Source organism: Geotrypetes seraphini, chromosome 3 (assembly GCF_902459505.1).
Source record: "Geotrypetes seraphini chromosome 3, aGeoSer1.1, whole genome shotgun sequence".
Classification (NCBI taxonomy): domain Eukaryota; kingdom Metazoa; phylum Chordata; class Amphibia; order Gymnophiona; family Dermophiidae; genus Geotrypetes; species Geotrypetes seraphini.
In genome coordinates this window covers 224,045,310-224,072,784 of record NC_047086.1, presented here as the reverse complement: position 1 = coordinate 224,072,784, position 27,475 = coordinate 224,045,310, and the positions used below count along the sequence as shown (strand labels likewise).

The 27,475-nt window shown below is 47.4% G+C and overlaps 1 protein-coding gene across 1 annotated transcript in view; it reads right to left on the bottom strand.

Annotated features, from left to right (window-relative positions):
• The window catches only part of CS (citrate synthase), a 126,982-nt gene that overhangs the window by 46,101 nt on the left and 53,406 nt on the right, over window positions 1-27,475 (bottom strand). Inside the window, exons 2-5 of the mRNA XM_033937969.1 lie at window positions 13,536-13,583; window positions 10,348-10,455; window positions 9,166-9,231; window positions 8,923-9,054 (exon numbers count right to left, since the gene is read on the bottom strand). Coding sequence (XP_033793860.1) covers window positions 8,923-9,054; window positions 9,166-9,231; window positions 10,348-10,455; window positions 13,536-13,583 — 354 coding nt within the window. The remainder of the gene's footprint in view (window positions 1-8,922; window positions 9,055-9,165; window positions 9,232-10,347; window positions 10,456-13,535; window positions 13,584-27,475) is intronic.

Below are 27,475 nucleotides of genomic sequence, written 5' to 3'. Positions count from 1 at the left end.
CAATGCTCCAAATGTCTCTAAGACCAGTTTTCGGTTTTTTGTTAAGAAATCCAGATAATAATTTGTACCACTGCGTGGCTTGGTGTCCCAGGAAGTCTGCCTGGAAGCATAGGAACTCCAAACTATATTGATTTTTAAGAGTTTTCCATTCAGGGAACCCTACCTGAATAACCTGCTTCAACTGCAACCATTTAAAACTTTGTGCTTTATTAAGGCCAAATCTACAATGCAATTGCGAAAAATCAAGCATTTACCTTCTGAAATAACATCATTTAAAGTTCTTTTACCAGCAATAATCCAGTGCTTCCATAAGATTTGAGATCCGTCAATTTGAATCTTGGAGTTTATCCATAAAGATTGATTTATTTATTGGAATAGGTGTTAAATTACTAATGCATCTCAAAGTTTTCCATGTATCAATCAAAATTCGGTTCTGTTTATATCTCCTAGGCATTTTGATACTAACAACATGAACTAAATATAAAGGAAACAGAAGACGCCACTCCAAGTACAACCAGTCTGGAGCATTGTCAAAGAGTTCTGGGAGGATCCAATACATGCCCTGGTATAAAATATAGGCTTGATGATACCTATAAAAATTTGGAAATTTTACCCCTCCCTCCTCAATTGACTTTTGCAGAGATACTAAAGCTATTCTAGGTCTTTTACTCAGCCAAATAAATTTTGTAAGAATACCATTAAGTTTTTTATAAAAGGACCCCTGAAAAAAAAATTGGTATCCTACTCATTTGATAACAAACTACAGGCAAAATCATCATTTAAATAGTTTGAACTCTCCCCCACCAAGAAAAATGTACCTTGCTCACACATTTCTGTTACTTTTTTTAATAAAAGTTTTTCATTCTCTTTCAAAGTGTCTTCCAGAGTATTTTTTATTATGATACCTAAATATTTTAATCCATCTTCTTTCCATGTAAATGAGAAAGAATAAAATAAACCTCTATTATAATGCACATTAAGAGGAAGAATTTCAGACTTACTCCAATTTATTTTATAACCTGAAAACTTTCCAAATATATCAATCAATTCTAATAAGCATGGAATGGTAGTTTCTGGATTTCTCAAATAAAGCAGAATATCATCTGCATATGCCGAAACTTTATATTCTCTATCAGAAACGAGAATACCCTGTATCCCCTTTGCTTGTTGAATGGCTAATAACAAGGGTTCTAATACAATATCAAAAAGCAAAGGAGACAGAGGACAACCCTGTCTAACCCCCCTCTGCAACGTAAAATGATCAGATAGCACAGTTACTTACCGTAACAGGTGTTATCCAGGGACAGCAGGCATATATTCTCACATGTGGGTGACGTCATCTACGGAGCCCCGATGCGGAAGCATTTTCAAGCAAACTTGATTGAAGATTTAAGTTTGCTCTGCTGCTCCACGCATGCGTGCCTTCCTGCTCCACTAGGGGGTGCATCCCCTCGTGGTCTCCAGTTCACTTAACTAGCCAAGAAGCCAACCTCGGGGAGGTGGGCGGGTTGTGAGAATATATGCCTGCTGTCCCTGGATAACACCTGTTACGGTAAGTAACTGTGCTTTATCCCAGGACAAGCAGGCATGATATTCTCACATGTGGGTGACCTCCAAGCTAACTGAAAAGGGATGGAGGGAAGTTGGCAATTTAAGCAAATAGATTTCGCAATACCGATTGGCCGAACCGGCCATCGCTTCTGGACAGTGAGTCCAGACAGTAGTGGGAGGTGAAGGTATGAACCAAAGACCACGTGGCAGCTTTGCAGATTTCCTCAATAGGTGTGGACCTGAGGAATGCTACGGAGGCTGCCATCGCTCGGACCTTGTGTCCCGTTACTCGACCATGCAGCGCGAGACCAGCCTGAGCGTAGCAAAAGGAGATGCAATCGGCCAACCAGTTGGACAAGGTGCGTTTGGAAACTGGGTGACCTAACCGGTTTGGGTCGAAGGACAAAAACAGTTGTGGGACTTTCCAGTGTGGCTGAGTGCGTTGGAGGTAAAAGGCCAACGCTCTCTTGCAGTCAAGAGTGTGGAGCGCCACTTCTCCGGGGTGAGAGTGGGGCTTGGGGAAAAACACAGGTAGGACAATGGACTGATTGAGATGGAAATCAGACACTACTTTGGGCAAGAACTTTGGATGGGTGCGGAGTACCACCTTGTCGTGGTGGAATATCGTGAAGGGTGGGTCCGCTACCAGGGCTTGAAGCTCACTAACCCGCCGGGCGGACGTGAGCGCGAGTAGGAAAATTACCTTCCAAGTGAGGAATTTTGGATGGCATTTGTCTAGGGGCTCAAATGGAGGTTTCATTAGTTGAGCCAGAACCACGTTAAGGTCCCAAACCACCGGAGGAGGTTTGAGAGGGGGGTGGACGTTCAGAAGACCCTTCATGAAGCGAGAGACTAAGGGATGGAGCGAGAGGGCTTTCCCTTCCAGGGGCTGATGAAAGGCCGCGATCGCGCTGAGGTGTACTCGAATGGAGTTGGTCTTTAGGCCGGAATGAGATAGTTGAAGTAAATAGTCAAGGACCAGAGGGACGGGGACTGACACCGGGTCCTGGCTGTGGGAGGAGCACCAGGTTGAGAATCTGGTCCACTTTTGGGAGTAGCAGGTTCTCGTCGAGCTCTTTCTAGAGGCCTCCAATATCTCCTTGACTGATTGAGACACGGGGAGAGCAGTCAGGGGGAGAGAAACCAAGCATTCAGATGAAGAGATTGAAGATTGGGATGTAACAGTGAACCCTGACCCTGTGATAGTAGAGAGGGAAACAGAGGCAGAGGCAGTGGATCTCTGACACTGAGTTGAAGTAGAAGGGAAAACCACGGCTGGCGTGGCCAGCGAGGGGCAATCAGGATCAGGGTGGCTTGTACTGTTTTCAGGTGGACAAGCGTCCGCAGTATCAAAGGGAACGGCGGGAACGCGTACAGGAACCTTCCTTCCCAGTCGAGGAGGAAGGCGTCGGCCTCGAGCCGGTCCGGGGTGTGTATCCGGGAGCAGAAGAGAGGCAGCTTGTGGTTGTGAGGGGATGCGAACAGATCTATTTGAGGCGTCCCCCACCTTTCGAACACCCATCGTAGGGTTTGAGAGTGTAGTGACCACTCGTGTGGCTGGAGGAGGCGGCTGAGTCTGTCCGCCAGACAGTTTTGTTCTCCTTGTATGTACACCGCTCGAAGGAAGGTGTTGTTGGAGATTGCCCATTTCCAGAGGCGTAGGGCTTCCCGACAAAGGGACCAAGACCCTGTCCCCCCCTGTTTGTTTACGTAGTACATCGCTACTTGGTTGTCGGTTCGGATGAGGACCACTCGGTCGTGGAGCAGATGTTGGAAGGCTACAGCTGCGAGATAGATGGCCCGAAGCTCTAGCACGTTCATGTGGCAGCGACGGTCTTGTGCTGACCACATCCCTTGGGTGCGTAGGCCGTCCAGATGGGCTCCCCAAGCGTACTCCGACGAGTCCGTGGTGAGTACCTTGCTGTGGGGTGGGGTGAGGAAGAGCAAACCTTTGGAAAGATTTGAAGAGTCGGCCCACCAGCGGAGCGATCGTTGCAATGAAGGAGTCACTGTCACGGGATGGTCGATCGGGTCCCGGTCTTGACGCCATTGAGATGCCAGGGTCCATTGAGGGATTCTCAGATGGAGGCGGGCGAAGGGTGTGACATGGACGGTGGAGGCCATGTGGCCCAGGAGAGTCGTCATCTGTTGAGCTGATACCGAGATCAGCAGGGAGATCCTTCGGCTCAGACTTACTAACGCCTCTAGGCGCGGAGGGGGGAGGAAGGAACGGAGGCGAACCGTGTCCAGCGTGGCCCCGATGAACTGTAGGGACTGCGAGGGGCGTAGTTGGGATTTTGGGAAGTTTATTTCGAACCCCAGACTTTGTAGGTAGGTAATAGTCTGTTGGGTCGCTGAGATAACCCCATCCCTGGACGGGGCTTTGATTAGCCAGTCGTCCAGGTAGGGGAATACCTGGAGGCCCTGGGAGCGTAAGGTTGCTGCGACCACCACGAGGCACTTGGTGAAGACCCGAGGTGATGATGCAAGGCCGAAGGGGAGGACTCGGTATTGTAGGTGCCAGTCCCCTACCTGAAAACGCAAGAACTTGCGGTGAGCGGGGTGCACTGGGACGTGTGTGTAGGCCTCCTTGAGGTCGAGGGAGCAGAGCCAGTCGCCCTCGTCGATCAGGGGGTAGAGTGTCGGTAGGGAGAGCATCCAAAATTTTTCCCGTACCAGAAATTTGTTGAGGCGTCTCAAGTCTAGTATTGGGCGTAGGTCTCCCGTTTTTTTCGGTACCAGGAAGTAACGGGAGTAGAAGCCCTTCCCCCATTGGTCGGGGGGAACCTCCTCCACTGCTCTCAGGCGAAGCAGGTCTTGAGCTTCGGAGAGGAGTAGGGGTAGCTGAGTCCGGTTGGGAGGGCAATTCCTTAGGGGGTTGTCCGGAGGAATGGCCCGAAAGTTGAGAAAGTACCCTGATGAGATCACGCCAAGGACCCATGCGTCCGACGTGGCTTGTTCCCAGCGAGGGTAAAAGGCTTTGAGTCGACCCCCGATGGGGAGGAGGCCTGTGGCTATGGCGGAGGGGGCCCGCCCCCTTCAGCATGTCCCGTCAAAAGGACGGGGATGGTTTGGTGGTCACAGGCGGTTGGGATTTGGGCATGGCCCGGTGGTGGGCTTGCGGGCGCCTGGGTGGGGGCTGCGAGAAGACAGGGGTGGACTTTTGTGGGTAGCGGCGCGAAGGGGCCCTATACGGCCTGGACGTGGGCGGTTTGGGCTTTTGTCGGACAAGGGAGGCAAACGAGCGTTCGTGTTCGGAGAGGCGTTTTGTAGCCGCCTCGATAGTGTCATCGAACAGTTCTTTTCCCACGCAGGGGAGGTTTGCCAACCGGTCCTGTAAGTTGGGGTCCATGTCGACCAGGCGCAGCCAAGCTAGTCGGCGCATGGCGATAGCAAAGGCTGCCTCTCTGGAGGAGAGTTTGAAGCCATCGTAGGCCGCGTGGAATAGATGAAGGCGCAGGTTGGAGAGGGACTCCAAAAGCAGGCCGAACGTTCCTTGCCGGGAGGCCGGTAGGTCAGTCTCAAAGGCTCTCAATAGTCCAATGAAGTGTTTGAGGTAGGATGTGAAGGTGAAAGTGTAGCTTTGCACCCTAGAGGCCATCATTGCGTTTTGATATAGTCTCCTGCCGAATTTGTCCAAGGTTCGGCCTTCTCGGCCTGGGGGGACCGCTGCTGAGACCCGGGATGGGTGAGCCTTTTTCAGGGAGGATTCTACTAGCAGCGATTGGTGGGAGAGCTGTGGTTGTTCGAATCCCGGGTAAGGTACTGTGTGGTACTTGGCCTCCATTTTGGAGGGTACGGCTGTGACCATGTAGGGGGTCTCCAGGTTCCTGAAGAAGGCCTGTTGGAGTACCGGGTTAGGTGGTAAGCGAAGGGACTCTCTGGGCAGTGATGGCATATCCAGCTCCGCCAGGTACTCCTTAGAGTATCTGGAGTCGGACTGGAAGTCTAAGTCCAAGGCGTGGCCCATGTCCTGGACAAAGCGAGTGAAGGATGGGCGAGATGTTCCCGGGGCCCCGTGCGGGGTCGGTGAACGAGACCTTCGTCGGGTGGAGAAGGATGGGGAGGCTTCCCTCGAATATCGAGGTTCCTGCTCCGATCCATGCTCCGAGGCCGGGGAAGCACTGTGAGAGTGTTCCGGGGTTGTGGATCTTCGGTGTCTCGAGGAGCCCCTCGGAGACGATGCCGGGGTTCGGGGTACCGATCGATGTCGAATCGGTGACCTCGATCCGGACTCCCTCGGGGGAGTTCGGAGGATGCGCGGGTTGGAGAGTGATAACTCAGCCACCCTTAGTGGTCCCGTACGAGGTGTGGGAGAACGGCCTCGTAGAGTTGGTGAACCTCGGGCCTTCTTGGAGGTACGGCGGTTCGGGGTTTCTGTCGTTTTTGCCCGACGTTTTGCCCCTCGGCGGTCTGCGGAGGGAGAACGTCTCGGGCGCCTCGGCGAGGAGTCCGAGGAGGATGGGATGCGGCGAGGATTGCGCACTTTTCCTCGAGGTTGCTCGATGCGAGGCTCAGGCTGGTCTGGCACATTCGGGGTCGAGGTCGAGGCCGATTGAAACTGGACCATTGCAGCGGACAGCTCCGACGTGATCATCGCTCGGAGTAGGTCCTGGAAGACGGGCACGGACAGCATCGAAGGCATGTCCACTGCCTCGGTGCGCTCCACCGGGGGCGACCTTGTGTCAGAGTATTCCCGTGTGGTGGAGGCACGGCCCGAAGGCTTGGAGGGCTTAGCCGGGGCTGTAAGCATGGGGCTTGCGCCATGCGTCGACGTTGTCCCCGAGGCTGGCTTCTTCGATGTTACGGAACCTGAAGAGGGAAGAGGGGACTTACCCGGAGCCGAGGCTTTCTGTTGTCCCGAGGATTTCGGGGTCGAGTCTCGAGGCGATGCTGAGGTATCCGGGGCCGAGGTCAAAGCCGGGGCCGACCTCGAGGCCGAGGTGGAGGGTTGGTCCGGGGTGAAGAGATCCGCCATGCGGGCTTTTCTTCGACGGAGGGCCCGGTTCTGGAAAGTAGCACACTGGGGGCAGGAGTCGGTTGGATGAGCCGCCCCCAGGCAGAGAATGCACCGGCGATGCGGATCTGTGAGGGAAAGAAGCCGCTTGCACCGGGTGCACTTTTTAAAGCCGGTCAAAGGCCGGGACATTAAATCGAAAGTAGCCGCGGCTCGATTAGCCACGCGGCCACGGGGACCCGGAAGCCTCCGGGTCGTCAAAAACGAAGCAGGAATCAAGTTAAAAAGTAAAGAATTCGCGCACAGCGACTTAATCGTGAAAAAACAAGAAAAAATTGCGGTGCTAGAAGGCAGTTGGGGCAGAGCCTGAAAACACGACTTCTAGGCTCAGCGGAAAATTTTGAACTGGAGACCACGAGGGGATGCATCCCCTAGTGGAGCAGGAAGGCACGCATGCGTGGAGCAGCAGAGCAAACTTAAATCTTCAATCAAGTTTGCTTGAAAATGCTTCCGCATCGGGGCTCCGTAGATGACGTCACCCACATGTGAGAATATCATGCCTGCTTGTCCTGGGATAAAAATTATTATTAATATATAATCTTGCAGAAGGGGAGCTATACAAAGTTTGAATCATTTGTATAAATCCCAACCTATACCAAACCATTCCAAAGCTTGATACATGAAAGGCCATTTAACACGATCAAAAGCTTTTTCCGCATCCAAAGATATAAAAAAAACCGGATCAGCAATTTCTTTAGATAAATTTAACATATGAAAGGCCAATCTAGTATTATTAGAAGAATGTCTCTTTGCAACGAATCCAGTTTGATGCCTTAGCCAAAAGTTTACCATCAACATTTATTAATGAAATAGGCCTGTAGTTTGAAACCAAAGTAGGATCTCTGTTTGGCTTTGGCAAAACAATTGTTAATGATTCAGCCATAGTACCTGTAATACATCCCTTAGATAATTGGGATTGAAATAAATTTAACAAATGAGGCAATAGGGAATTTTGAAATGACTTATAAAATTCTACTGTATATCCATCACCACCTGGAGCGGATCCAACTCTAAGAGACTTCAACGCTGTTTCTAATTCTTTTAGTGATATAGGCTCATCTAAACTTCTTTTCATATGATCAGGAACCTTCGGACCAAAAACATGTTGTTTTTGTTTTGTTTTTTTTCTGTTACATAGAGCATTCTGGACCCGGTTCGTTTACAAAAGTTGGATAGCTCTAAGTCAAATAGATGTTGGCACTGTCATCTCGAAGCAGGGACGTTAGATCATTTATTGTTCTACTGTTCTTTTATTATGGCATTTTGGAAATCAATAGGGAGCCAAATTAATTGTTTGTTGGAAAATCCAGTGGCATTGTCTTCTGATACTATATTATTTGGCATGATTATGAGGGCTAAAAGCCAAATATCACCTAAGAACAAGAGGCTTTTGTTAATAATGACTGGAGTTGCCATACAACAAATTACAAGCAATTGGAAGAAATGGAAAAGGCTTAATTATAGCTTTTGGTGGAATTCATTGTGCCATTCATTGGCCATTCAGAAAGGGAATTTTAAGAGGTTTCAGGAGATTTGGGAGCCATTAACAAAATATTGTGATGTTTAAATAGTGTTTTCCCCTTTAAATATGCATATCCAGGGGGGGGAGGTGGGGGCTGATAGGTTAATGAATTTTGAATTGATATGGGCTAATAGATATTTTATGTATAGACATGGTATTTGATAAGGGGGGAGGGGGATTCAATTCTGAAATGGATATTACAAGAATATTAAGTGTGATATTTGAGCATAAAATGTTGAATTTATTACACTTATTGTAAGTATTGAAATTAATAAAGAATTGGGGAAAAAACAACCCAAATCGAAGATCGTCAGGAGAAATGCCCACTCTCTTCCATCGCGCTTGCACAATCTCTGGACACCCACCCCTAGCAGTGGGAGGGATGTTCACTCCCTCCCGCCAAGTCGTACAATTCCCTTACACAATTATCTACCCCCGCAATAGGAGAGATGCTCACTTCCTCCCGCCATGGCACACAATCAGCCAACACTACTACCCATCCATTCCATCCATCACCCAACCCCCATGACAATTTCCCCCGTACCACCCATGACCCCCCCCCCTGCCCTATTCACAAAGTCTGGCCGGAGGGACGCCTACCCACTCCAGCTGGCAGGCCCGCTTCTTACAAAATGGCAGGCCTTCCTTTTCCTGGTGCATCCTGTGATGCGCCAAGTAGGGGCCTAACGCTCTGAATGACTCAGGTGCGTAATGCCTTTTCTAAGAGGAGCCTTAAGCTCCGACCCCACAGCTCGGGTGGAAAAGTTCTGTACCTTGCTAGATTTCTCCATACCCTCCCCCAACCTCATGCATGTCTCCCCCTCACCAGTACCTGTTCCTGATTAGGAATCTCTCCTGTCACCAGCAACCAAAACAGTCCCTCTGGCAGAGGTTCATGCTCGCCTGGAACTTTTGGGAGTAGTTTCTGGCACTCAGGTATGCTGTACCCACGGAAACGAATGCCCTAGTCCAAGAGACGAAAGAAATGTTATTTGTACTGTCTGCAATTGTGGGAATTTTGTACATTCTGAAGAAAAGGGAAGATCTGAAACAATACGCAGTCTGTCACTCTTACCTCATCTGGATCAAGTACTGATGTCTCATACACAAGCCCTTTCATGCTTCTCATTCCACCATATATCTGGAAAGGAAAAGCAATAAGCCATTAAAACCATCACAAGCCTGTAGCTCTGGTCCTATACTATGGTAAACAAGATTTCATTCTGGCCCTTCCACTCCGATTCAGAGTGACATCACTGCTAGCCAAGGTAAGACCAATCTCACTCCCATAAGGTTATCCTGTCAGTTGTTCAAGACTATGGCAAAGCCAGACTTCTCTTGATTAGTGAACTACTGCAACCTCTATCACAAAGGATCATTGGTTGAAGAGAGGAACTATCACAACATCTCTTGGTGCCCCCAACTTAAGATTCTCACCATTTAACTTACACTGCAGGACATAAAAGCTCATCAGGTGAGAAATCTTTGCATTACTGGGTATAATAAAATGTTTAAAGTGTTTGAGGAAAAAGGATGGGGGGAGGGACAGATTTCATGTCAGATTAATTGTATTATCAAAAAGGGATGTATAATTATAAATTTGGAAGGAATATTTTATTGATATGGAAAAGGGTGGGAGGTGGGGGGAATAAAAACATGTATAATAATATTATTTAAGAATGCCAAGTGTGTTATGTAAATTAATTGTAATAATACTGTACACTTGTTGAAAGAAATAAAAAGGAATAAAGATTTATAAAAAAAAAAAAAGCTCATCAGGTGCAATTTTAAAAAATATCTAATGCTTTACCTTCTCCTGCACATGCATGAGTTGGTTCAATTCTGGAAGATGTTAGTCTTGGCGTTTTTTAATACGTTGTAATATTTAATTTTGTTGTTTGTGATTTGTTACATTTTGTGCATTACTGTATTTTGTTTTTTTATTATAAACTGCTTTGAGCTCTTAGTTGGCATGGTATATTAACCGTTCAGCACAGGCACAGTCTAATTTTATCTCCCCCGTGAAGAAAACCATACATTGTCTACTTTAGGTATTTAAAGCCACAGCTCAGTTTAGTTCAGCATAAGAAAGTTGCTTTTCATATGTGAAATCAATGCTACTTATGGCTCCCTGATATCATAGTGATCGTTTTCAGCATATTATAGATATGTCTTAGGCTTTAAGCATATAGCTTATGGAACAAACCCTGTATGTTTGGGAGGATGAAGGCAAATAAGTACAAGTTTTCCAGCTTACCATATCAATTGTAATTTCTCCTATAACAGTTTTTCCATGCTGTTGCCTGAAATTCTTAATTTTTATCTGCTCCTTTGGGATCAAATCTGCCAGAACATCTTTCAAATTCTAGAGGTACAAAAGAGTTTATAATTAGGCAGCATTCATGTTAACGCATCATAAATAAAGAATACATTTTTTTCGGACACAAAAGCGTCAGACAAGTTTAGACCACTCAATCAATGCAGTGTTCTCCCTAGGGCCTTTTGCTCCGCCCGGCTAATTTAGATGACCGCCTGGCTGTCATCTCGATCGCGAATCCTGCTGCTGCCGCCGCTGCGCAACTTTTTTTTTTTTTTAAACCCTCTCACCGGCTTGGAGATTTCCCGGGCTGACTCGGCACAGCCTGAATTGCCGCCGAAAGTGTTTGACTCCAGCCTGACTTTTTTTTTTTTTTTAAATAAACGCTTGCAAGCGACTTGAACTTATGCTCCGGGGCTCTAACGTATGCATGCCGGCTTCCCTTCTCTTCCTTCTGAACCCAGAGGTTACATCCCAGAGGGGGGGGGAGAAAGGAAGCCAGAATGCACACGTTAGAGCCCCGGATCATGAGTTCACTACAGGCTATAGCGGGAGACAGGTCAGCGATGGAGGGAAGCTTACAGCTTGCTGCTCTTGCTTGCTTTGGGCCTTCCTCGCTGCCGGGTCCTGCCTACTTTCTGTTTTCGCGAAGGCAGGACCCGGCAACAAGGAAGGCCCGAAGCAAGCAAGAGCAGCAAGTTGTAAGCTTCCCTCCGTCACTGACCTATGGAAGATAGGTCTGTGATGAAGGGAAGCTTACAACTTGCCTTAGTCTATAGCGATTCTGCCGATGGTTGTGTGAGATAGGAGGGATGGGAAGAGAAATACTGCTACTGCACCCAGTTGGGGAGAAGGAGGGAGAAGAGAAATACTGCTAATGCACCCAATTGGGGAGGGGGAGGGGAGAAGGAAGACAAGGGAGGGGAGAAGGAAGAGATGCCAAGACCATAGGAGGGAGGGAAAGGAAAGGAGCTACCAGACCATGGAGGAGGGAGAGAGATGTCAGGGCATATGGGGGAGAGGGAGGAGACAGATACCAGACCAGGTGAAAGGAAGGAAGGAGAAGAGATGGCAGATAATGGAGTGGGAGGTGAATATGGAAGGAGGGAAGGGAAACAAAGGAGACATAAAATGCCAGACAAGAGTGAAATAAAAAGGAGAGGAGGTACCAGAGAAGGAGGAGAGATAGGAGAGGAGAGAGATGCCAGAGCATAGGGGAGGGGTGGAGACAAAAAAATGGAGAGGGGTGAAGCTGAAATGAATCATGTACAAAGGAGAGAAAGGGCACAGGATATACAGTTTATTGAAGGGACATAAAAAGAGGGAAGATGCCATAAGGAACAGAGAAAGGGAAGACACTAGATGAAACGGTAGAGAAGGTGGACAGTGGATGCAAGGGGCAGAGAGAGGGTGGACAGTAGATGAAGGGGTAGAGAGAAATAGAGTAGAGGCTGAGTGGAAAGGGCAAAGAGAGAGGACAGATGTTGCATAGAAGGGAGCGAGGACAAACGCTGAACAGAAAGAAGAGAGCGAAGAGATGATTAAAGCAGAAATGACAAAAGGTAGAAAATTTTTTTTGTTGTTGCTTTACGTAGAATCAAGTAGTATTGTAACTGTATTGATTAAAGTTTATAAATAGGAAATGGAAATAAGGCAATTTTGGGGGGACTAAACCTCTTCTCCCCCCCCCCCCCGGCAGTATAAAGAAGTAAAGTTGTATTATCAAGCAGCTTTCAAATGACATTATAAGCAAATATAAATAAAATATGTTTTAATACATTGCTAATTATTACCTGCATCTTTACCTAAACTTTTTTGCCCTAGCTCTCACTTTGATCTTTATCTGCTACTTTTTTATTTTGATGTAGTGCAATCACAAGGGTCTCCTTCAAGGTTCAACACCTCTCCATAAATTATGTGGAAGAGGTCTGGAAGTGGGGATCGCATCTATTTCATATCCTCAGTGAGACCTCAGCAAAGAACCTAATGATCAAAACATTATTAGAGGTGCTGTAGAGCCGTTTCTTGTATGACTGGATGAGCTATATTTATCTTATCTTTTTTTTTTTTTTAGTTGTTTAAATTCATGCAGAAATAAATGGCTAAATTGAACCTAATGACTTCATTAACGGATTTCTCTTTTTAAAAGCTCTATACCATTTGAAAGAGGGTGAATTATCTAATTATTCACTTCTAGAATTGGATACTTCTTAAATTTAGTAAAAATATTCTGGCACAAGTATCAAACCTTAAAAAAGGAAGCCATATTGAGCATTGGAAAATAATAATAATTAACTAATAAAAATAGTACATATTTAATTTTTCCGTCCCGCCCCACCCAGCTAGTTTTTCATGCCACCTGGCTGGAAAAAATTTCTGGGGAGAACACTGCAGTGAAAAAGCAGATATCATGCCTCTCCCTCAGTGAATGCCACCATAAACAGTGAATAGTTGTAACCGGTCCATTGATAGCACTGGTAACTTCTCCTGCAATAAAACTATAGGCTATAAGCGGGATAGAAATTTTTAAAATAAAGACATTTGCAAATAAAGCTCTTAGGCATGAGACCTTTTAGACTGCTTTCTGTTACATTACTGTTTACTGTACAATGTAAAAGCATCACCACTCACCTGATAATTTTTGCTTTGTAGCAGAGTTAGAAATTTACCTGACATGCAAAAAACACCTACCAAAGGAGCTGGCTCATGGTTAAAACAAAGGGAGGAAAGGGTAAGCAATCTTCAGAAGTGGTGAAATGCATAAACACAACTGTGTTTTTAGGGTGATAGCTTCTCTGTCGCTATCCAGCACATACCAGCTGCACACAGGCTGAGGAGCTACAGTCTTGCCTTGATCACACTCAAAAAGTAAGTAGCAATCAAATTACATGGGGTTTCAGACTAGCTGCTTATTCTAACTGTGGTTGAATTTTAAACCATTTTAGGATTAAGAAAAGCTTCAAGACCAAGCCGATGGAACTGGACTAATGCACTTATTTCAGTATTAATAGTTTTTTTTATATCTATGTTAAAGCTACTTATTTAAGCATGAAGCACATTTATTATTCAGACAGCCAAGCACTGAACCTATTCCCAGCATTGCAGTAGCTATAAGAATATGTACTTACTGTACCAGAGCTCCCCTGACGAGCTGCAGTAACAATACACGGTAATTTCTGCAGAGAGAAGAAAGGAACAGTTAAATTTGTATCTATGGCAGACATGTCAAACTCTGGCCCGCGGGCTAGATTAAAAGTTATTTTTTTTGCTTTAATCTGGCCCACTGGCACGAACTGCTGCTGCTTCTCTGATGTATGGGATCGCGTTTGCCTTCATCTGGTCTCCTCTTCAAAGCAGCCTGCTGAGAATCGCCGGCCAGCTGTAGAAAACCTCGCAGGCCGCCGTCAACCTCGGTAGCACGTTCCCTCCGGGAGGGGTGGGACAGTGGCAGAGGGAACGTGCTACTGAGTACAAAGGCGGCCTGCAAGGTTCACTACAGCCGGCCAGCAATCCTCAGAAGGTTGCTTTGAAGAAGAGACCAGGAAGCCGGGATGGAGGGAGGGTAGGAACGGCAGGCCCAATCGGAAGGTGAGACCGGGAAGAAGAAGGGGGAAAAGAACCAATAAGTTAATTTGCCACTACTGAGGTATTGATAATAAAGTTTGCAGGAGACTCAAAGGCCAGATCCTGATGCCAAACATTGGTTATGGGAGCAACAAGACAACCAATACATTTGCCACCAGTATTCCACACGTTTCTGGTGCACATCAGGGAGCTCGAGGTGCTCATGATGAGTAACAGGTCCTGTTGTGCAGAAATTGTCCACAGTGTTTATTCCAAAATCCACAAGAGCATTGTAGAGAGGACAGCTTGCAATAAAGACCGCAAATCTCAATGCCAAACTTCAGAGTGAAGAGAATGAGTGGATGTTATAAAGAACACATACCAGGCTAGGTCCTCCACTGAAACAGATGCCATTAGTAGCAGAGGAGATGGAAGCGAAAGGAGAGGGTGTGGTGGATGAAGGGGGTGAGGAAGAAATAAAACAGAGGCGAGGGAGAGAGATAGTGGACAATGGGATGAAGGGAGGGAAGGAACAGAAAGGGAGAGAAGTTGGATACAAGGAATGGTGTGGAGGGAGAGGATAGAGATACTGAATAGGAGGGTAGTTGTGAAGAGAAGATGGTGAACCCTGTGGTGGTGGGGAAGGAGGGAGAGAAGCTGGATGAAAGGGTAGTTGAGAAAAGGAGAGATGGTGGATCTGGGGATTGTGGGGTCCATTGCTACAGCTGCGGGGATGGAGATGAAAAAAAGGAAATATGCCAGACCTCTAGGGGAGGGAAGAGAAACGGAAGGGGAGGACAGAGATGGAAGATGGATGGTTAGCACCGAGAACGAAGAAAACGACAAATAGGCAAGAGACCCTGGCAAGCGAGTTATCAGAAGACAACCAGAGCCTGGGACCAACAAAAGGTAGAAAAAATAATTTTATTTTCTGTTTTGTGATTACAATATGTCAGATTTGAAATGTGTATCCTGCCAGAGCTGGTGTTAGACAGCGAGCATGAACTAGGACCTAACAGAGAGGAAAAGTCTTTTTTATTTATTTTGTTTACACCACAGAGCCAGTGTGGAGTTGGAGACGTTGTAACCCTATACTTCTACTAAGACTAAGCCTTAGTCACTTAGGGGTCCTTTTATTAAGGTACGCATTTAGCGCGCGCTTAATCGGTTAACGTACCTTAATAAAAGGACCTCTAAATATCTTAATTAAAAATTCGGGCCCGCAACTTAGCTTTTTTTTTTTTTTTTTCAGATTTCAGCCCCTTATGTGATTGAGTTTCATACCTCTGATCTATGGGATGTTAAGATGAGCAAAGGATATGGTACTATATACTAATGCTCAAAGTATGGGAAACAAGGTTCTAAATCTGGAGGTTGTGGAAGAGGACGTGGCGTCATAGCCCAAGATGGCTGCTTGAACACTGAGCTATGACAGAGCTGCTAACTATTGCTGGGCTTGTGTTCTCAAGAATTCACAACAATTTACTACAGTGTAATATATACAATATAATCCCGTTATAACGGACTTCAAGGGACCTGGGAAAACAGTCCGTTATATCCAGAGGTGCATTTTTTAAAACTTTATTTAGGTCAACTGAAACAACATACACTCAATGAACAATTCACTGCACAAGCATATCAGCAACATTAATTGGTATGGCCCAAAATGATTGCAAAACCAGAACACTAAAAGATGTTCTAAAGCATTATGTCGCACTGTCCTGGAAAGAAAAATAATCTGTCATTTTCTTCTGTGCTGCATTTCTTTCATATGTTTTAGTGATGTACGCATCAAGTTTTCCAACACAATACATCAGTACATCTGCTTCAACAGCATCATTAGCGTTATGTTCAATGTAACGCTGCAGCAGTGTCAAAGCCATGCTTGCTTCACGTGTAGATGGTGGAAGCTCAGCTGGAGCCTCCTCATCACTGGATTCATCACCAGTTTGTGCATTATCGACACTGCCAGGCTTTGCCTTGACCTCTGCTAAAATCTCCTGATCAGTCAACACAGCAGATGTCTGCACCTCCTCATCAATGGCAAGAAATTCTTCCGCAGACGTAGTCTGGTCCAAAAAATGCAATTCTATCAGCCGTTCAAAAATGTTATCAGTCACGAGCAGACAATGTTGGCAATGGGGGCATCTCTGAACGATCTTCTCCTGTCTCTGCAGAAATGTCAGAAACAACGTTCTTGACAACTCTAGCCTTCCTGAAACAATTTTTGATTGTTGTCGCTGTGATTTTGTCCTCCCAGACTGACCGAGCCCATCGCAGACACTGCAGTATGTTGACAGCAAAGTTGTCCATGTCGCTGTTCTCAATGGCTATGATAAGTTTATGCATAAGTTGCTTTCTGTACAGAACTTTGAAGTTCTGTATGATGCCCAAGTCACATGGCTGAAGTTGACTAGTACAGTTTGGTGGCAAGAACTCTAGATGTATTGCTTTTAAGTTGTTCAGCTACAGCTGGGTCAAGTGCGCTGCAGTTATCAACGGTCATCAAAATGCGATGCTTTTCCTTCACAAATTTTCTGTCAAGATCTATAAACCATTCACTGAACAGACTGGCTGTCATCCATGCTTTACGATTGCTTTTGTACACAACCAGCAGCGACTTTGCACCTTCGAAACAATGTGGCTTGGCAGACTTTCCAATAGTTAGTAACGGTACCTTTTCAGATCCATCCATATTGGCAGCAAACAATGTCAGGCGCTCTTTACTTCTCTTGCCACCGTGGCAGCTGTCTCCTTCGAACCTCATTGTGCAATCCGGCAACAACTTAAAAAATAACCCAGTCTCGTCAGCATTGAAAACGTTGCATTCATCATATTGGTCCAGCAGCCATGGCAGTTTGGTCTGTAGCCAGTCTGCAGCAAGTTCTTGTGGTACAGACTCCGATTCGCCACTCAGGACACGAAAGATAACAGCTCTGCGCTTCTTGAACCGATCCAGCCATCCATCACTACATTTAAAATTATTGTGACCAAGTTGACCAGCATGACTGACTGCTTTTACTTTCAGAATTGGACCAGAGACTGGCGCACCAAGTGAGCGTGCTTGCTTCAACCAAAGAAAAAGCACATCTTCAACATCATCATAGGTGGCTTTGCACATTTTCTTACTGCCATCTGCAAACTGCAAAGAAGTCTTGTACTTCTCATGGTTACTCCAGATATTACAGACCATAGATTTAGTTATACCATAGTCACGTACAATATCCGCTTGTGTTTTCTTTTTAGTTTTGATTAAAAGAACGATTTTGCGTTTTATATCTAATGTTTTAGAACGACGCTTCATAGCAGACTTTTCAGCCATTTTGATTACAGTATCACAGGTACGCCACGTGCCATGTAGGCGGAGCCTGCATGTCTATTATAGCCGAAGAAAACTACAGCTAAAAGTGGCTTTTGGGACCAAAATAGTTGTCCATTATATCCGAAAGTCCGTTATATGCGAGTGCGCTATATCCGATGATTTTCTGTATGTTTATAATGGCGCTCGGCAGGGACCAGCAGACCTCGTCCGCTATAACGAGATTATACTGTATTAGGCAGTGCCATGGCTACAAGAAAGAAGCTCGAAAAATTTTGTTTTATGGAGGAATTAGGAGATAAATCAAAATCAGCATTGGGGCCTGTGGGGACAGATCATGGTAAAGGGCAGGCACGGCAGTCCTTGGAGTCAGAGGACGAAGGAACATTAAACGTACCTGTTGAGGGTGCGAAATGCACGGAGACTGAGGCACCTATGTGGATTCAAGAGGCAATGGTAGGAGTGCACCAGGATGTAAAAGCAACTCTTACAGAGATCAAAAATAAAGTGTGTAAGCTCGAAACCCGAGTAGCGGCTTCGGAAGAGCACGTGGCAAGTATGGCGCAGGAAGTGAAACTAAGCACTCAGTAGCCACAAATGCTAAACTGCTGTCCGATCTCCAGGCCCAAATAGAAGACCTGGAGAATAGGTAGACGCAATACAATCTCCGTTTCAAGGATATTCCTGAAATGAAGGCTTATAAAGATTGTGTGGCAGTGGTGCAAGAGTTTTGTTGTGCACTGCTGGAAACCGCTGATGGAGTTGGCGAGGAAGCGCTACATATTCAAAGAGAACATTGTAGCCTGGGATCACCTAGAGGTTTGAAGGTGAGAGATATCATAGTATGCTTTGGGGATTTCGGAACCCATTTCATCTAAGCAGTGTAACATTATTTCATGATCGATCAAGTCGAACGCACTGCTAAGATCCAGTTGTAAAATTAAAGCACTAGTACCTGTGCTAAAAAAAACCCATAAAGGTGACTTAAAATTGAAGCTAATACTGTCTCGGTACTAAAACCTTTTCTAAATCCTGACTGGTGTTCATTGAGAATATTATGTTTGTCTAGGTAATTCACCAATTCTAGATTAACCAATCCCTCCATAAGTTTAGTGAATAAAGGTATGCTTGCTATGGGTCTGTAATTTGATTTTAGAGCAATAGATGCCTTTTGATCTTTTGGGATAGGTGTGATCAAAATATGTCCCATTTCTTTATTAAAAATCCCTCGTTATAAAGGTTAACCAGTTGAATAAGTCCTTTTTAAAATCAAGTGTTGCTTCTCTCATTAATTTTGAAGGACATGCATCTAGTATGCAGTTTGATTTAGCATATTTATTAAACAAATTTAGAAACTGATGCCAGTTTGGGGACTCAAAGTGGTCCCAAAACATATCTGCGCTAGACGCCTTTTCCTGAATTTCAAATTTGGATTCACTATTAAAATCAACTGTAATTGGAGATATTGTAGCTCTCAAATCAAGAATTTTATTATTAAAAAATTCAGCAAGGTTTCGGACGACGGAATTGATTCAGTTTCCTTTTTCAAGATTTTTGTGGTATCAGTTAGCCTATTTACTAGCTTAAACAATTCTCTACTATTTATTTTAGAAGTTCCAATTTTCTGTGCATAATATTTAGAATGCTTTTCTTTAATCAAAAATTTTTAACTTTTCATTTTCTGTCTTCAATTTATTCTATCTTCTTTGTTGGATTTATGCCAAATTCTTTCTAGTTTTCTTAACTCCCTTTTAATTTAATTTAATTCTTATATACCACTAATAACCGTGAGGTTTCTAAGCGGTTTACAAAAATGATGCATTAAAGATACAATAAATAAAAACTAAATAAATAAGATAAGTACTTGGAAATTCCCTAACTGTCCCAAAGGCTCACAATCTAACTAAATTAATGACTAATAATTCTGAGTCAAACCATTTGTTTGAGACCCTCACTTTCTTTTTATAAGTTTTTAGTTGGGCTATTTGATATAAAACTTTCTTACTAAATTTTTCCCAATTTAGAGGGAAATAGTGATTCTCCTCTGTTTTAAAATGTAATTCATAGTGGGACCAAAATTCTATTGGGTTTATAATACCTCTTACTAGTAATTAATTTAGTAGTTATATTTTTGTTTCTGTTTTTTGAAAAGGGTTGCTTCTTTTGCTAACTTAAATCAAAATTACATATATAATGGTCTGACCAAATGAATTTCTCCCATGTCCCCAAACTGAATTGAATCTTTAAATCAGTTATTTCTCTTTGTGTGAAGGTAATTAAATCTAGTTTGTGTCCTTTTTCATGAGTTATCTCTGTGTCTAGTTTAGAAAATCCTAGTGTGATTAAAAAAGAATTAATATTTATTACTTCTGGGTTTCCCATTTGTTCCATATGGGTGTTTATGTCACCCACTAATAAATTATAATATCTATTGGTCGCCATACCTTAAGAAGGATATGGCGATACTCGAGAGGGTTCAGAGGAAAGCGACGCGTTTGATAAAAGGTATGGAAAACTTTTCATACACTGAGAGACTGGAGAAACTGGGGCTCTTTTCCCTAGAGAAGAGGAGGATTAGAGGGGATATGATAGAGACTTACAAGATCATGAAGGGCATAGAGAAAGTGGAGAGGGACAGATTCTTCAAACTTTCGAAAACTACAAGAACAAGAGGGCATTCGGAAAAGCTGAAAGGGGACAGATTCCAAACCAATGCTAGGAAGTTTTTCTTCACCCAGCAGGTGGTGGACACTTGGAATGAGCTTCCAGAGGGCATGAAAGAACAGAGTATGGTATTAGGGTTCAAGAAGGAATTGGACATTTTTCTGAAGGAAAAGGGGATAGAGGGGTATAAATAGAGGACTACTACACAGGTCCTGGACCTGTTGGACCACCGCGCGAGCGGACTGCTGGGCACGATGGACCTCTGGTCTGACCCAGCAGAGGCACTTCTTTTGTACAAGGAGAAAATTCTAGCAAAGGCTCATGGCATGCCGGACTGGCGATGGAAAGATTTGAAGATGGGAATATTTCAGGATCTGGCATGGGCCACCTTACAAAAAAAAAAAAAAGACAGTCCTTCAGAGAGGACACTAAATTACTGCATAGCGAGGGTCACAAATATCATTGGCTTTTCCCTGTCGGGTTGTGGATTACAATAAATGGGAACTCTAGGAAGATTAATACCATCAAAGAAGCCTGGACTATTGAAAGAGATAGGGTGTCGTAATGTACCATCTATGGAGAAGCAGTTGGTGGAGATGGAAGAACCCAGGAGTGATGGGGCTTGGCAGACTGTTGTGCGCCAGGGGAAGTTTGCACCCAAGACTGCTTTTAAAGCAGTTGGACTATCGATGAGTTCAATTTTTCATGACTCTCGGAGGTTGTGGATGTGGGGGGTGAATGGTGTATTGGAGATGACTGGTGGGTGAATGAGAACAGATGTGACATATGAGGAGTGGGAGAGATTTCATTTCCTTGTAACCTATGTGGTCGAGAGGTGGAGAGACCAGAGCAGGTGGTATAAGGAGGGGGGAATAAAATGTGTGTGTGGGGGGAACAGACATCTACTTCAGGCTTGTCAGATACCAAATTCAGGATCGAATCTTGGAATGCCAATGTCCAGGGAAACACAGTATAGCTCTTAAAGAACTCAAGCAATTACAATGGGATGTGACTGTTACAGAAAATCCATTTGAGGGCCCGTGATCATCACTTATTAGTGCACCAGGGTTTTGAGGCAGTGGTTACTCACCAAGCGGGAGGGGGTGGGGGGGTCCAGAAAAATGATGGTCTGGCTATAATGATTCGGAAGGGGACGGTAATAGAAAATGCTATACAAGGATGAGGCAGGCAGGTGCTTAGCCATACAGGGCATGTATAAAGGAACATTGTGTACTATTAACATTTATGGTCCGAACACGCAACAGGGACAATATTGTAGAACTCTCACACAACCACCTCTCGAGTTTGCTTGGGGAGTGAAAATAGTAGAAGGAGATTTTAATGTCACTCCAAGTGCTGTACTAGACCACTCTAAGAGAGGTCAGGGATATGAGAAACAACACAAGAAGGCTTTTTGTGAGTTCAAGAGAACTTTAAAACTACACTTTTTATTCTCATGCCACTCAAACTTACATGAGGATTGATGGTATTTGAGCACACCGCAATGAAGGTGGGGGGGGGTGGGGAACGACTTAGGTGAGGCAGAAAAGCACAGTTACTTACCGTAACAGGTGTTATCCAGGGACAGCAGGCATATATTCTCACATGTGGGTGACGTCATCTACGGAGCCCCGATGCGGAAGCATTTTCAAGCAAACTTGATTGAAGATTTAAGTTTGCTCTGCTGCTCCACGCATGCGTGCCTTCCTGCTCCACTAGGGGGTGCATCCCCTCGTGGTCTCCAGTTCACTTAATTAGCAAAGAAGCCAACCTCGGGGAGGTGGGCGGGTTGTGAGAATATATGCCTGCTGTCCCTGGATAACACTTGTTACGGTAAGTAACTGTGCTTTATCCCAGGACAAGCAGGTATGATATTCTCACATGTGGGTGACCTCCAAGCTGACTGAAAAGGGATGGAGGGAAGTTGGCAATTTAAGCAAATAGATTTCGTAAAACCGATTAGCCGAACCGGCCATCGCTCCTGGACAGAGAGTCCAGACAGTAGTGGGAGGTGAAGGTATGAACCAAAGACCACGTGGCAGCCTTGCAGATTTCCTCAATAGGTGTGGACCTGAGGAACGCTACGGAGGCTGCCATCACTCGGACCTTGTGTCCTGTTACTCAACCATGCAGCGTGAGACCAGCCTGAGCGTAGCAGAAGGAGATGCAGTCGGCCAATCAGTTGGACAAGGTGCGCTTGGAGACTGGGTGACCTAACCGGTTTGAGTCGAAGGACAAAAACAATTGTGGGACTTTCCGGTGTGACTGAGTACGTTGGAGGTAAAAGGCCAACGCTCTCTTACAGTCAAGAGTATGGAGCCCCACTCTCCGGGGTGAGAGTGGGGCTTGGGAAAAAACACAGGTAAGACAATGGACTGATTGAGGTGAAAATCAGACACTACTTTAAGCAAGAACTTTGGATGGGTGCGGAGTACCACCTTGTCGTGATGGAATACCGTGAAGGGTGGGTCCGCTACCAGAGCCTGTAACTCACTAACCCGCCGAGCAGAAGTGAGCGCAAGCAGGAAAATTACCTTCCAAGTTAGGAATTTTGGATGGCATTTGTCTAGGGGCTCAAATGGAGGTTTCATTAGTTGAGCCAGAACCACGTTGAGGTCCCAAACCACCGGAGGGGGTTTGAGAGGAGGGTGGACATTCAGAAGACCCTTCATGAAGCGAGAGACTAAGGGATGGAGCGAGAGGGCTTTCCCTTCCAGGGGCTGATGAAAGGCTGCAATCGCACTGAGATGTACTCGAATGGAGTTGGTCTTTAGGCCGGAATGAGATAATTGAAGTAAATAGTCAAGGACCAGAGGGACGGGGACGGACACCGGGTCCTGGCTGTGGGAGGAGCACCAGGTTGAGAATCTGGTCCACTTTTGGGAGTAGCAGGTTCTCGTCGAGGTCTTTCTAGAGGCCTCCAATATCTCCTTGACTGATTGAGACACGGGGAGAGCAGTCAGGGGGAGAGAAACCAAGCATTCAGATGAAGAGATTGGGATGTAACAGCGAACCCTGACCCTGTGATAGTAGAGAGGGAAACAGAGGCAGAGGCAGTGGATCTCTGACACTGAGTTGAAGTAGAAGTGAAAACCAAGGCTGGCGTGGCCAGCGAGGAGCAATCAGGATCAGGGTGGTTTGTACTGTTTTCAGGTGGACAAGCGTCCGCAGTATCAGAGGAAACGGCGGGAACGCGTATAGGAACCTTCCCTCCCAGTCGAGGAGGAAGGCGTCGGCCTCGAGCCGGTCCGGGGAGTACATCCAGGAGCAGAAGAGAGGCAGCTTGTGGTTGTTGGGGGATGCGAATAGATCTATTTGAGGCGTCCCCCACTTTTCGAACACCTGTCGTAGGATCTGAGAGTGCAGTGACCACTCGTGTGGCTGGAGGAGGCGGCTGAGTCTGTCCGCCAGACAGTTTTGTTCTCCTTGTATGTACACCGCTCGAAGGAAGGTGTTGTTGGAGATTGCCCATTTCCAGAGGCGCAGGGCTTCCCGGCAAAGGGACCAAGACCCTGTTCCCCCTTGTTTGTTTACGTAGTACATTGCTACCTGGTTGTCGGTTCGGATGAGAACCACTCGGTCGTGGAGCAGATGTTGAAAAGCTACAGCTGCGAGATAGATGGCCCAAAGCTCTAGCACGTTGATGTGGCAGCGACGGTCTTCTGCTGACCACATCCCTTGAGTGCGTAGGCCGTCCAGATGGGCTCCCCAAGCGTACTCCGACGAGTCCGTGGTGAGTATCTTGCTGTGGGGTGGGGTGAGGAAGAACAAACCTTTGGAAAGATTTGAAGAGTCGGCCCACCAGCGGAGCGATCGTTGCAAAGAAGGCGTCACTGTCACGGGGCGGTCGATCGGGTCCTGGTCTTGACGCCATTGAGAGGCCAGGGTCCATTGAGGAATTCTCAGATGGAGGCGGGCGAAGGGTGTGACGTGGACGGTGGAGGCCATGTGGCCCAGAAGAGTCATCATCTGCCGAGCTGATACCGAGGTCAGCAGGGAAAACCTTCGACTCAGGCTTACTAATGCCTCTAGACGCGGAGGGGGGAGGAAGGAACGGAGGCGAACAGTGTCCAGCGTGGCCCCGATGAACTGTAGAGACTGGGAGGGGCGTAGTTGGGATTTTGGGAAGTTTATCTCGAACCCCAGACTTTGTAGGTAGGTAATAGTCTGTTGGGTCGCTGAGATAACCGCTTCCCTGGACGGGGCTTTGATCAGCCAGTCGTCCAGGTAGGGGAATTCCTGGAGGCCCTGGGAGCGTAGGGTTGCTGCGACCACCACGAGGCACTTGGTGAAGACCCGAGGTGACGATGCTAGGCCGAAGGGAAGGACACGGTATTGTAGGTGCCAGTCCCCTACCTGAAAACGCAAGAACTTGCGGTGAGCGGGGTGCACTGGGACATGTGTGTACGCCTCCTTCAGATCGAGGGAGCAGAGCCAGTCGCCCTCGTCGATCAGGGGGTAGAGGGTCGGTAGGGAGAGCATCCGAAATTTTTCTCATATCAGAAATTTGTTGAGGCGTCTCAAGTCTAGTATTGGGCGTAAGCCTCCCGTTTTTTTCGGTACCAGGAAGTAACGGGAGTAGAAGCCCTTCCCCCGTTGGTCGGGGGGAACCTCCTCCACTGCTCTCAGGCGAAGCAGGTCTCGAGCTTCGGAGAGGAGTAGGGGTAGCTGCGTCCGGTTGGGAGGGCAATTCCTTGGGGGGTTTTCCGGAGGAATGGTCCGAAAGTTGAGAGAGTATCCTGATGAGATCACGCCAAGGACCCATGCGTCCGACGTGACTTGTTCCCAGCGAGGGTAAAAGGCTTTGAGGCGACCCCCGATGGGAAGGAGGCCTGGGACTATGGCGGAGGGGGCCCGTCCCCTTCCGCGTATCCCGTCAAAAGGACGGGGATGGTTTGGTAGTCGCAGGCGGTTGGGACTTGGGCATGGCCCGGTGATGGGCTTGCGGACGCCTGGGTGGAGGCCGCGAGAAGGCAGGAGTGGATTTTTGTGGGTAGCGGCGTGGAGGGGCCCTATACGGCCTGGACGCGGGCGGTTTGGGCTTTTGTCGGACGAGGGAGGTAAACGAGCGTTCGTGTTCGGAGAGGCGTTTTGTAGCCGCCTCGATAGTGTCATCGAACAGTTCTTTTCCCACGCAGGGGAGGTTAGCCAACCGGTCCTGTAAGTTGGGGTCCATGTCGACCAGGCATAGCCAAGCTAGTCGGTGCATGGCGATAGCAAAAGCTGCCTCTCTGGAGGAGAGTTCGAAGCCATCGTAGGCCGCGTGGAATAGATGGAGGCGTAGGTTGGAGAGGGATTCCAAAAGTAGGCTAAAGGCTCCTTGGCTGGAGGCCGGTAGGTCAGTCTCAAAGGCTCTCAGTAGTCCAATGAGGTGTTTGAGGTAGGATGTGAAGGTGAAAGTGTAGCTTTGCACCCTAGAGGCCATCATCGCATTTTGATATAGTCTCCTGCCGAACTTGTCTATGGTTCGGCCTTCTCGGCCTGGGGGGACCGCCGCTGAGACCCGGGAGCGGTGAGCCTTTTTTAAGGAGGATTCTACTAACAGCGACTGGTGGGAGAGCTGTGGTTGTTCAAATCCCGGAAAGGGTACTGTACGGTACTTGGCCTCCATTTTGGAGGGCACGGCTGTGACCATATAGGGGGTCTCCAGGTTCCTGAAGAGAGCCTGTTGGAGTATCGGGTTAGGCGGTAAGCGAAGGGACTCTCTGGGTAGTGATGGCATATCCAGTTCCGCTAGGTACTCTTTAGAGTATCTGGAGTTGGACTGGAGGTCTAAATTCAAAGCGTGGCCCATGTCCTGGACAAAGTGTGAGAAAGATGGTCGGGATGTTCCTGAGGCCCCGTGGGGGGGGGGTCGGTGAACGAGACCTCCGTCGGGTGGAGAAGGAAGGGGAGGCTTCCCTCGAGTAGCGAGGTTCCTGCTCCGATCCAATCTCCGAAACCGGGGAAGTACTGTGAAAGTGTTCCGGGGTCGTGGATCTCCGACGTCTCGAGGAGCCCCTCGGAGACGATGCCGGGGTTCGGGGTACCGATCGATGTCGAATCGGTGACCTCGATCCGGACTCCCTTGGTGAAAGCCCGAAACCTCGGATCAGAGCCCCGGTCCGAGGGGGAGTTCGGAGGATGCGTGGGTTGGAGAGTGATAACTCTGCCACCTTCAGCGGTCCCGTACGAGGTGTAGGTGAACGGCCTCGTAGAGTGGGGGAACCCCGGGCCTTCTTAGAAGTACGGCGGTTCGAGGTTTCTGTTGGTTTAGCCCGCCGTTTTGCCCTGTGGCGGTCTGTGGAGGGAGAGCGCCTCGGGTGCCTCGGCGAGGAGTCCGAGGAGGATGAGATGCAGCGAAGTTTGCGCACTTTTCCCTGAGGTGGCTCGACGCGAGGCTCAGGCTGGTCTGGCACATGCGGGGTTGAGGTCGAGGCAGAGGCCGGTTGTAGATGGGCCATTGCAGCGGACAGCTCCGACGAGATCATTGCTCGGAGTAAGTCCTGGAAGACGGGCACGGACAGCATCGAAGGCATGTCCCCTGCCTCGGTGCACTCCACTGGGGGCGACCTCGTATCAGAGTATTCCCGTGTGGTGGAGGCACGGCCCGAAGGCTTGGAGGGCTTCGTCGGGGCTGTAAGCATGGGACTTCGGCCATGCGTCGCCGGTATCCCCGAGGTTGGTTTCTTCGCTGGTACAGAACCTGAAGAGGGAAGAGGGGACTTACCCGGAGCCGAGGCTTTTTGTTGTCCCGAGGACTTCGGAGTCGAGTCTCGAGGCGATGCTGAGGTATTCGGGGCCGAAGTCAAGGCCGGGGCCGAGGTCGGGGCCGACCTCGAGGCCGAGGTAGAAGGTTGGTCTGGGGCGAAAAGATCCGCCATGCGGGCTTTCCTTCGACGGAGGGCCCGGTTCTGGAAAGTAGCGCACTGGGGACAGGAGTCAGTTGGATGAGCGGCCCCCAGGCAGAGGATGCACCGGCGATGCGGGTCTGTGATGGAAAGAAGCCGCTCGCACCGGGTGCACTTTTTAAAGCCGGTCAAAGGCCGGGACATAGAATCAAAAGTGGCCGCAGCTCGAGTAGCCACGCGGCCACGGGGACCCGGAAGCCTCCGGGTCAGTCAAACGAAGCAGGAATCAAGTTGAAGAAGAAAAAATTTCGCGCACAGCAACTTAAACGATGAAAAACAAGAAAAATTGCGGTGCTAGAAGGCAGTTGGGGCAGAGCCAGAAAAAACACGACTTCTAGGCTCAGCGGAAAATTTTGAACTGGAGACCACGAGGGGATGCACCCCCTAGTGGAGCAGGAAGGCACGCATACGTGGAGCAGCAGAGCAAACTTAAATCTTCAATCAAGTTTGCTTGAAAATGCTTCCGCATCGGGGCTCCGTAGATGACGTCACCCACATGTGAGAATATCATGCCTGCTTGTCCTGGGATAATAGAAGATATTCAGATTTCTGATTATGCACGGTCTGGGTCTCCTGGAGAGGTTTTGGCAAAAGTCCTAGAAGGCAATTTTGGTGCTTGAATGAGACTTTG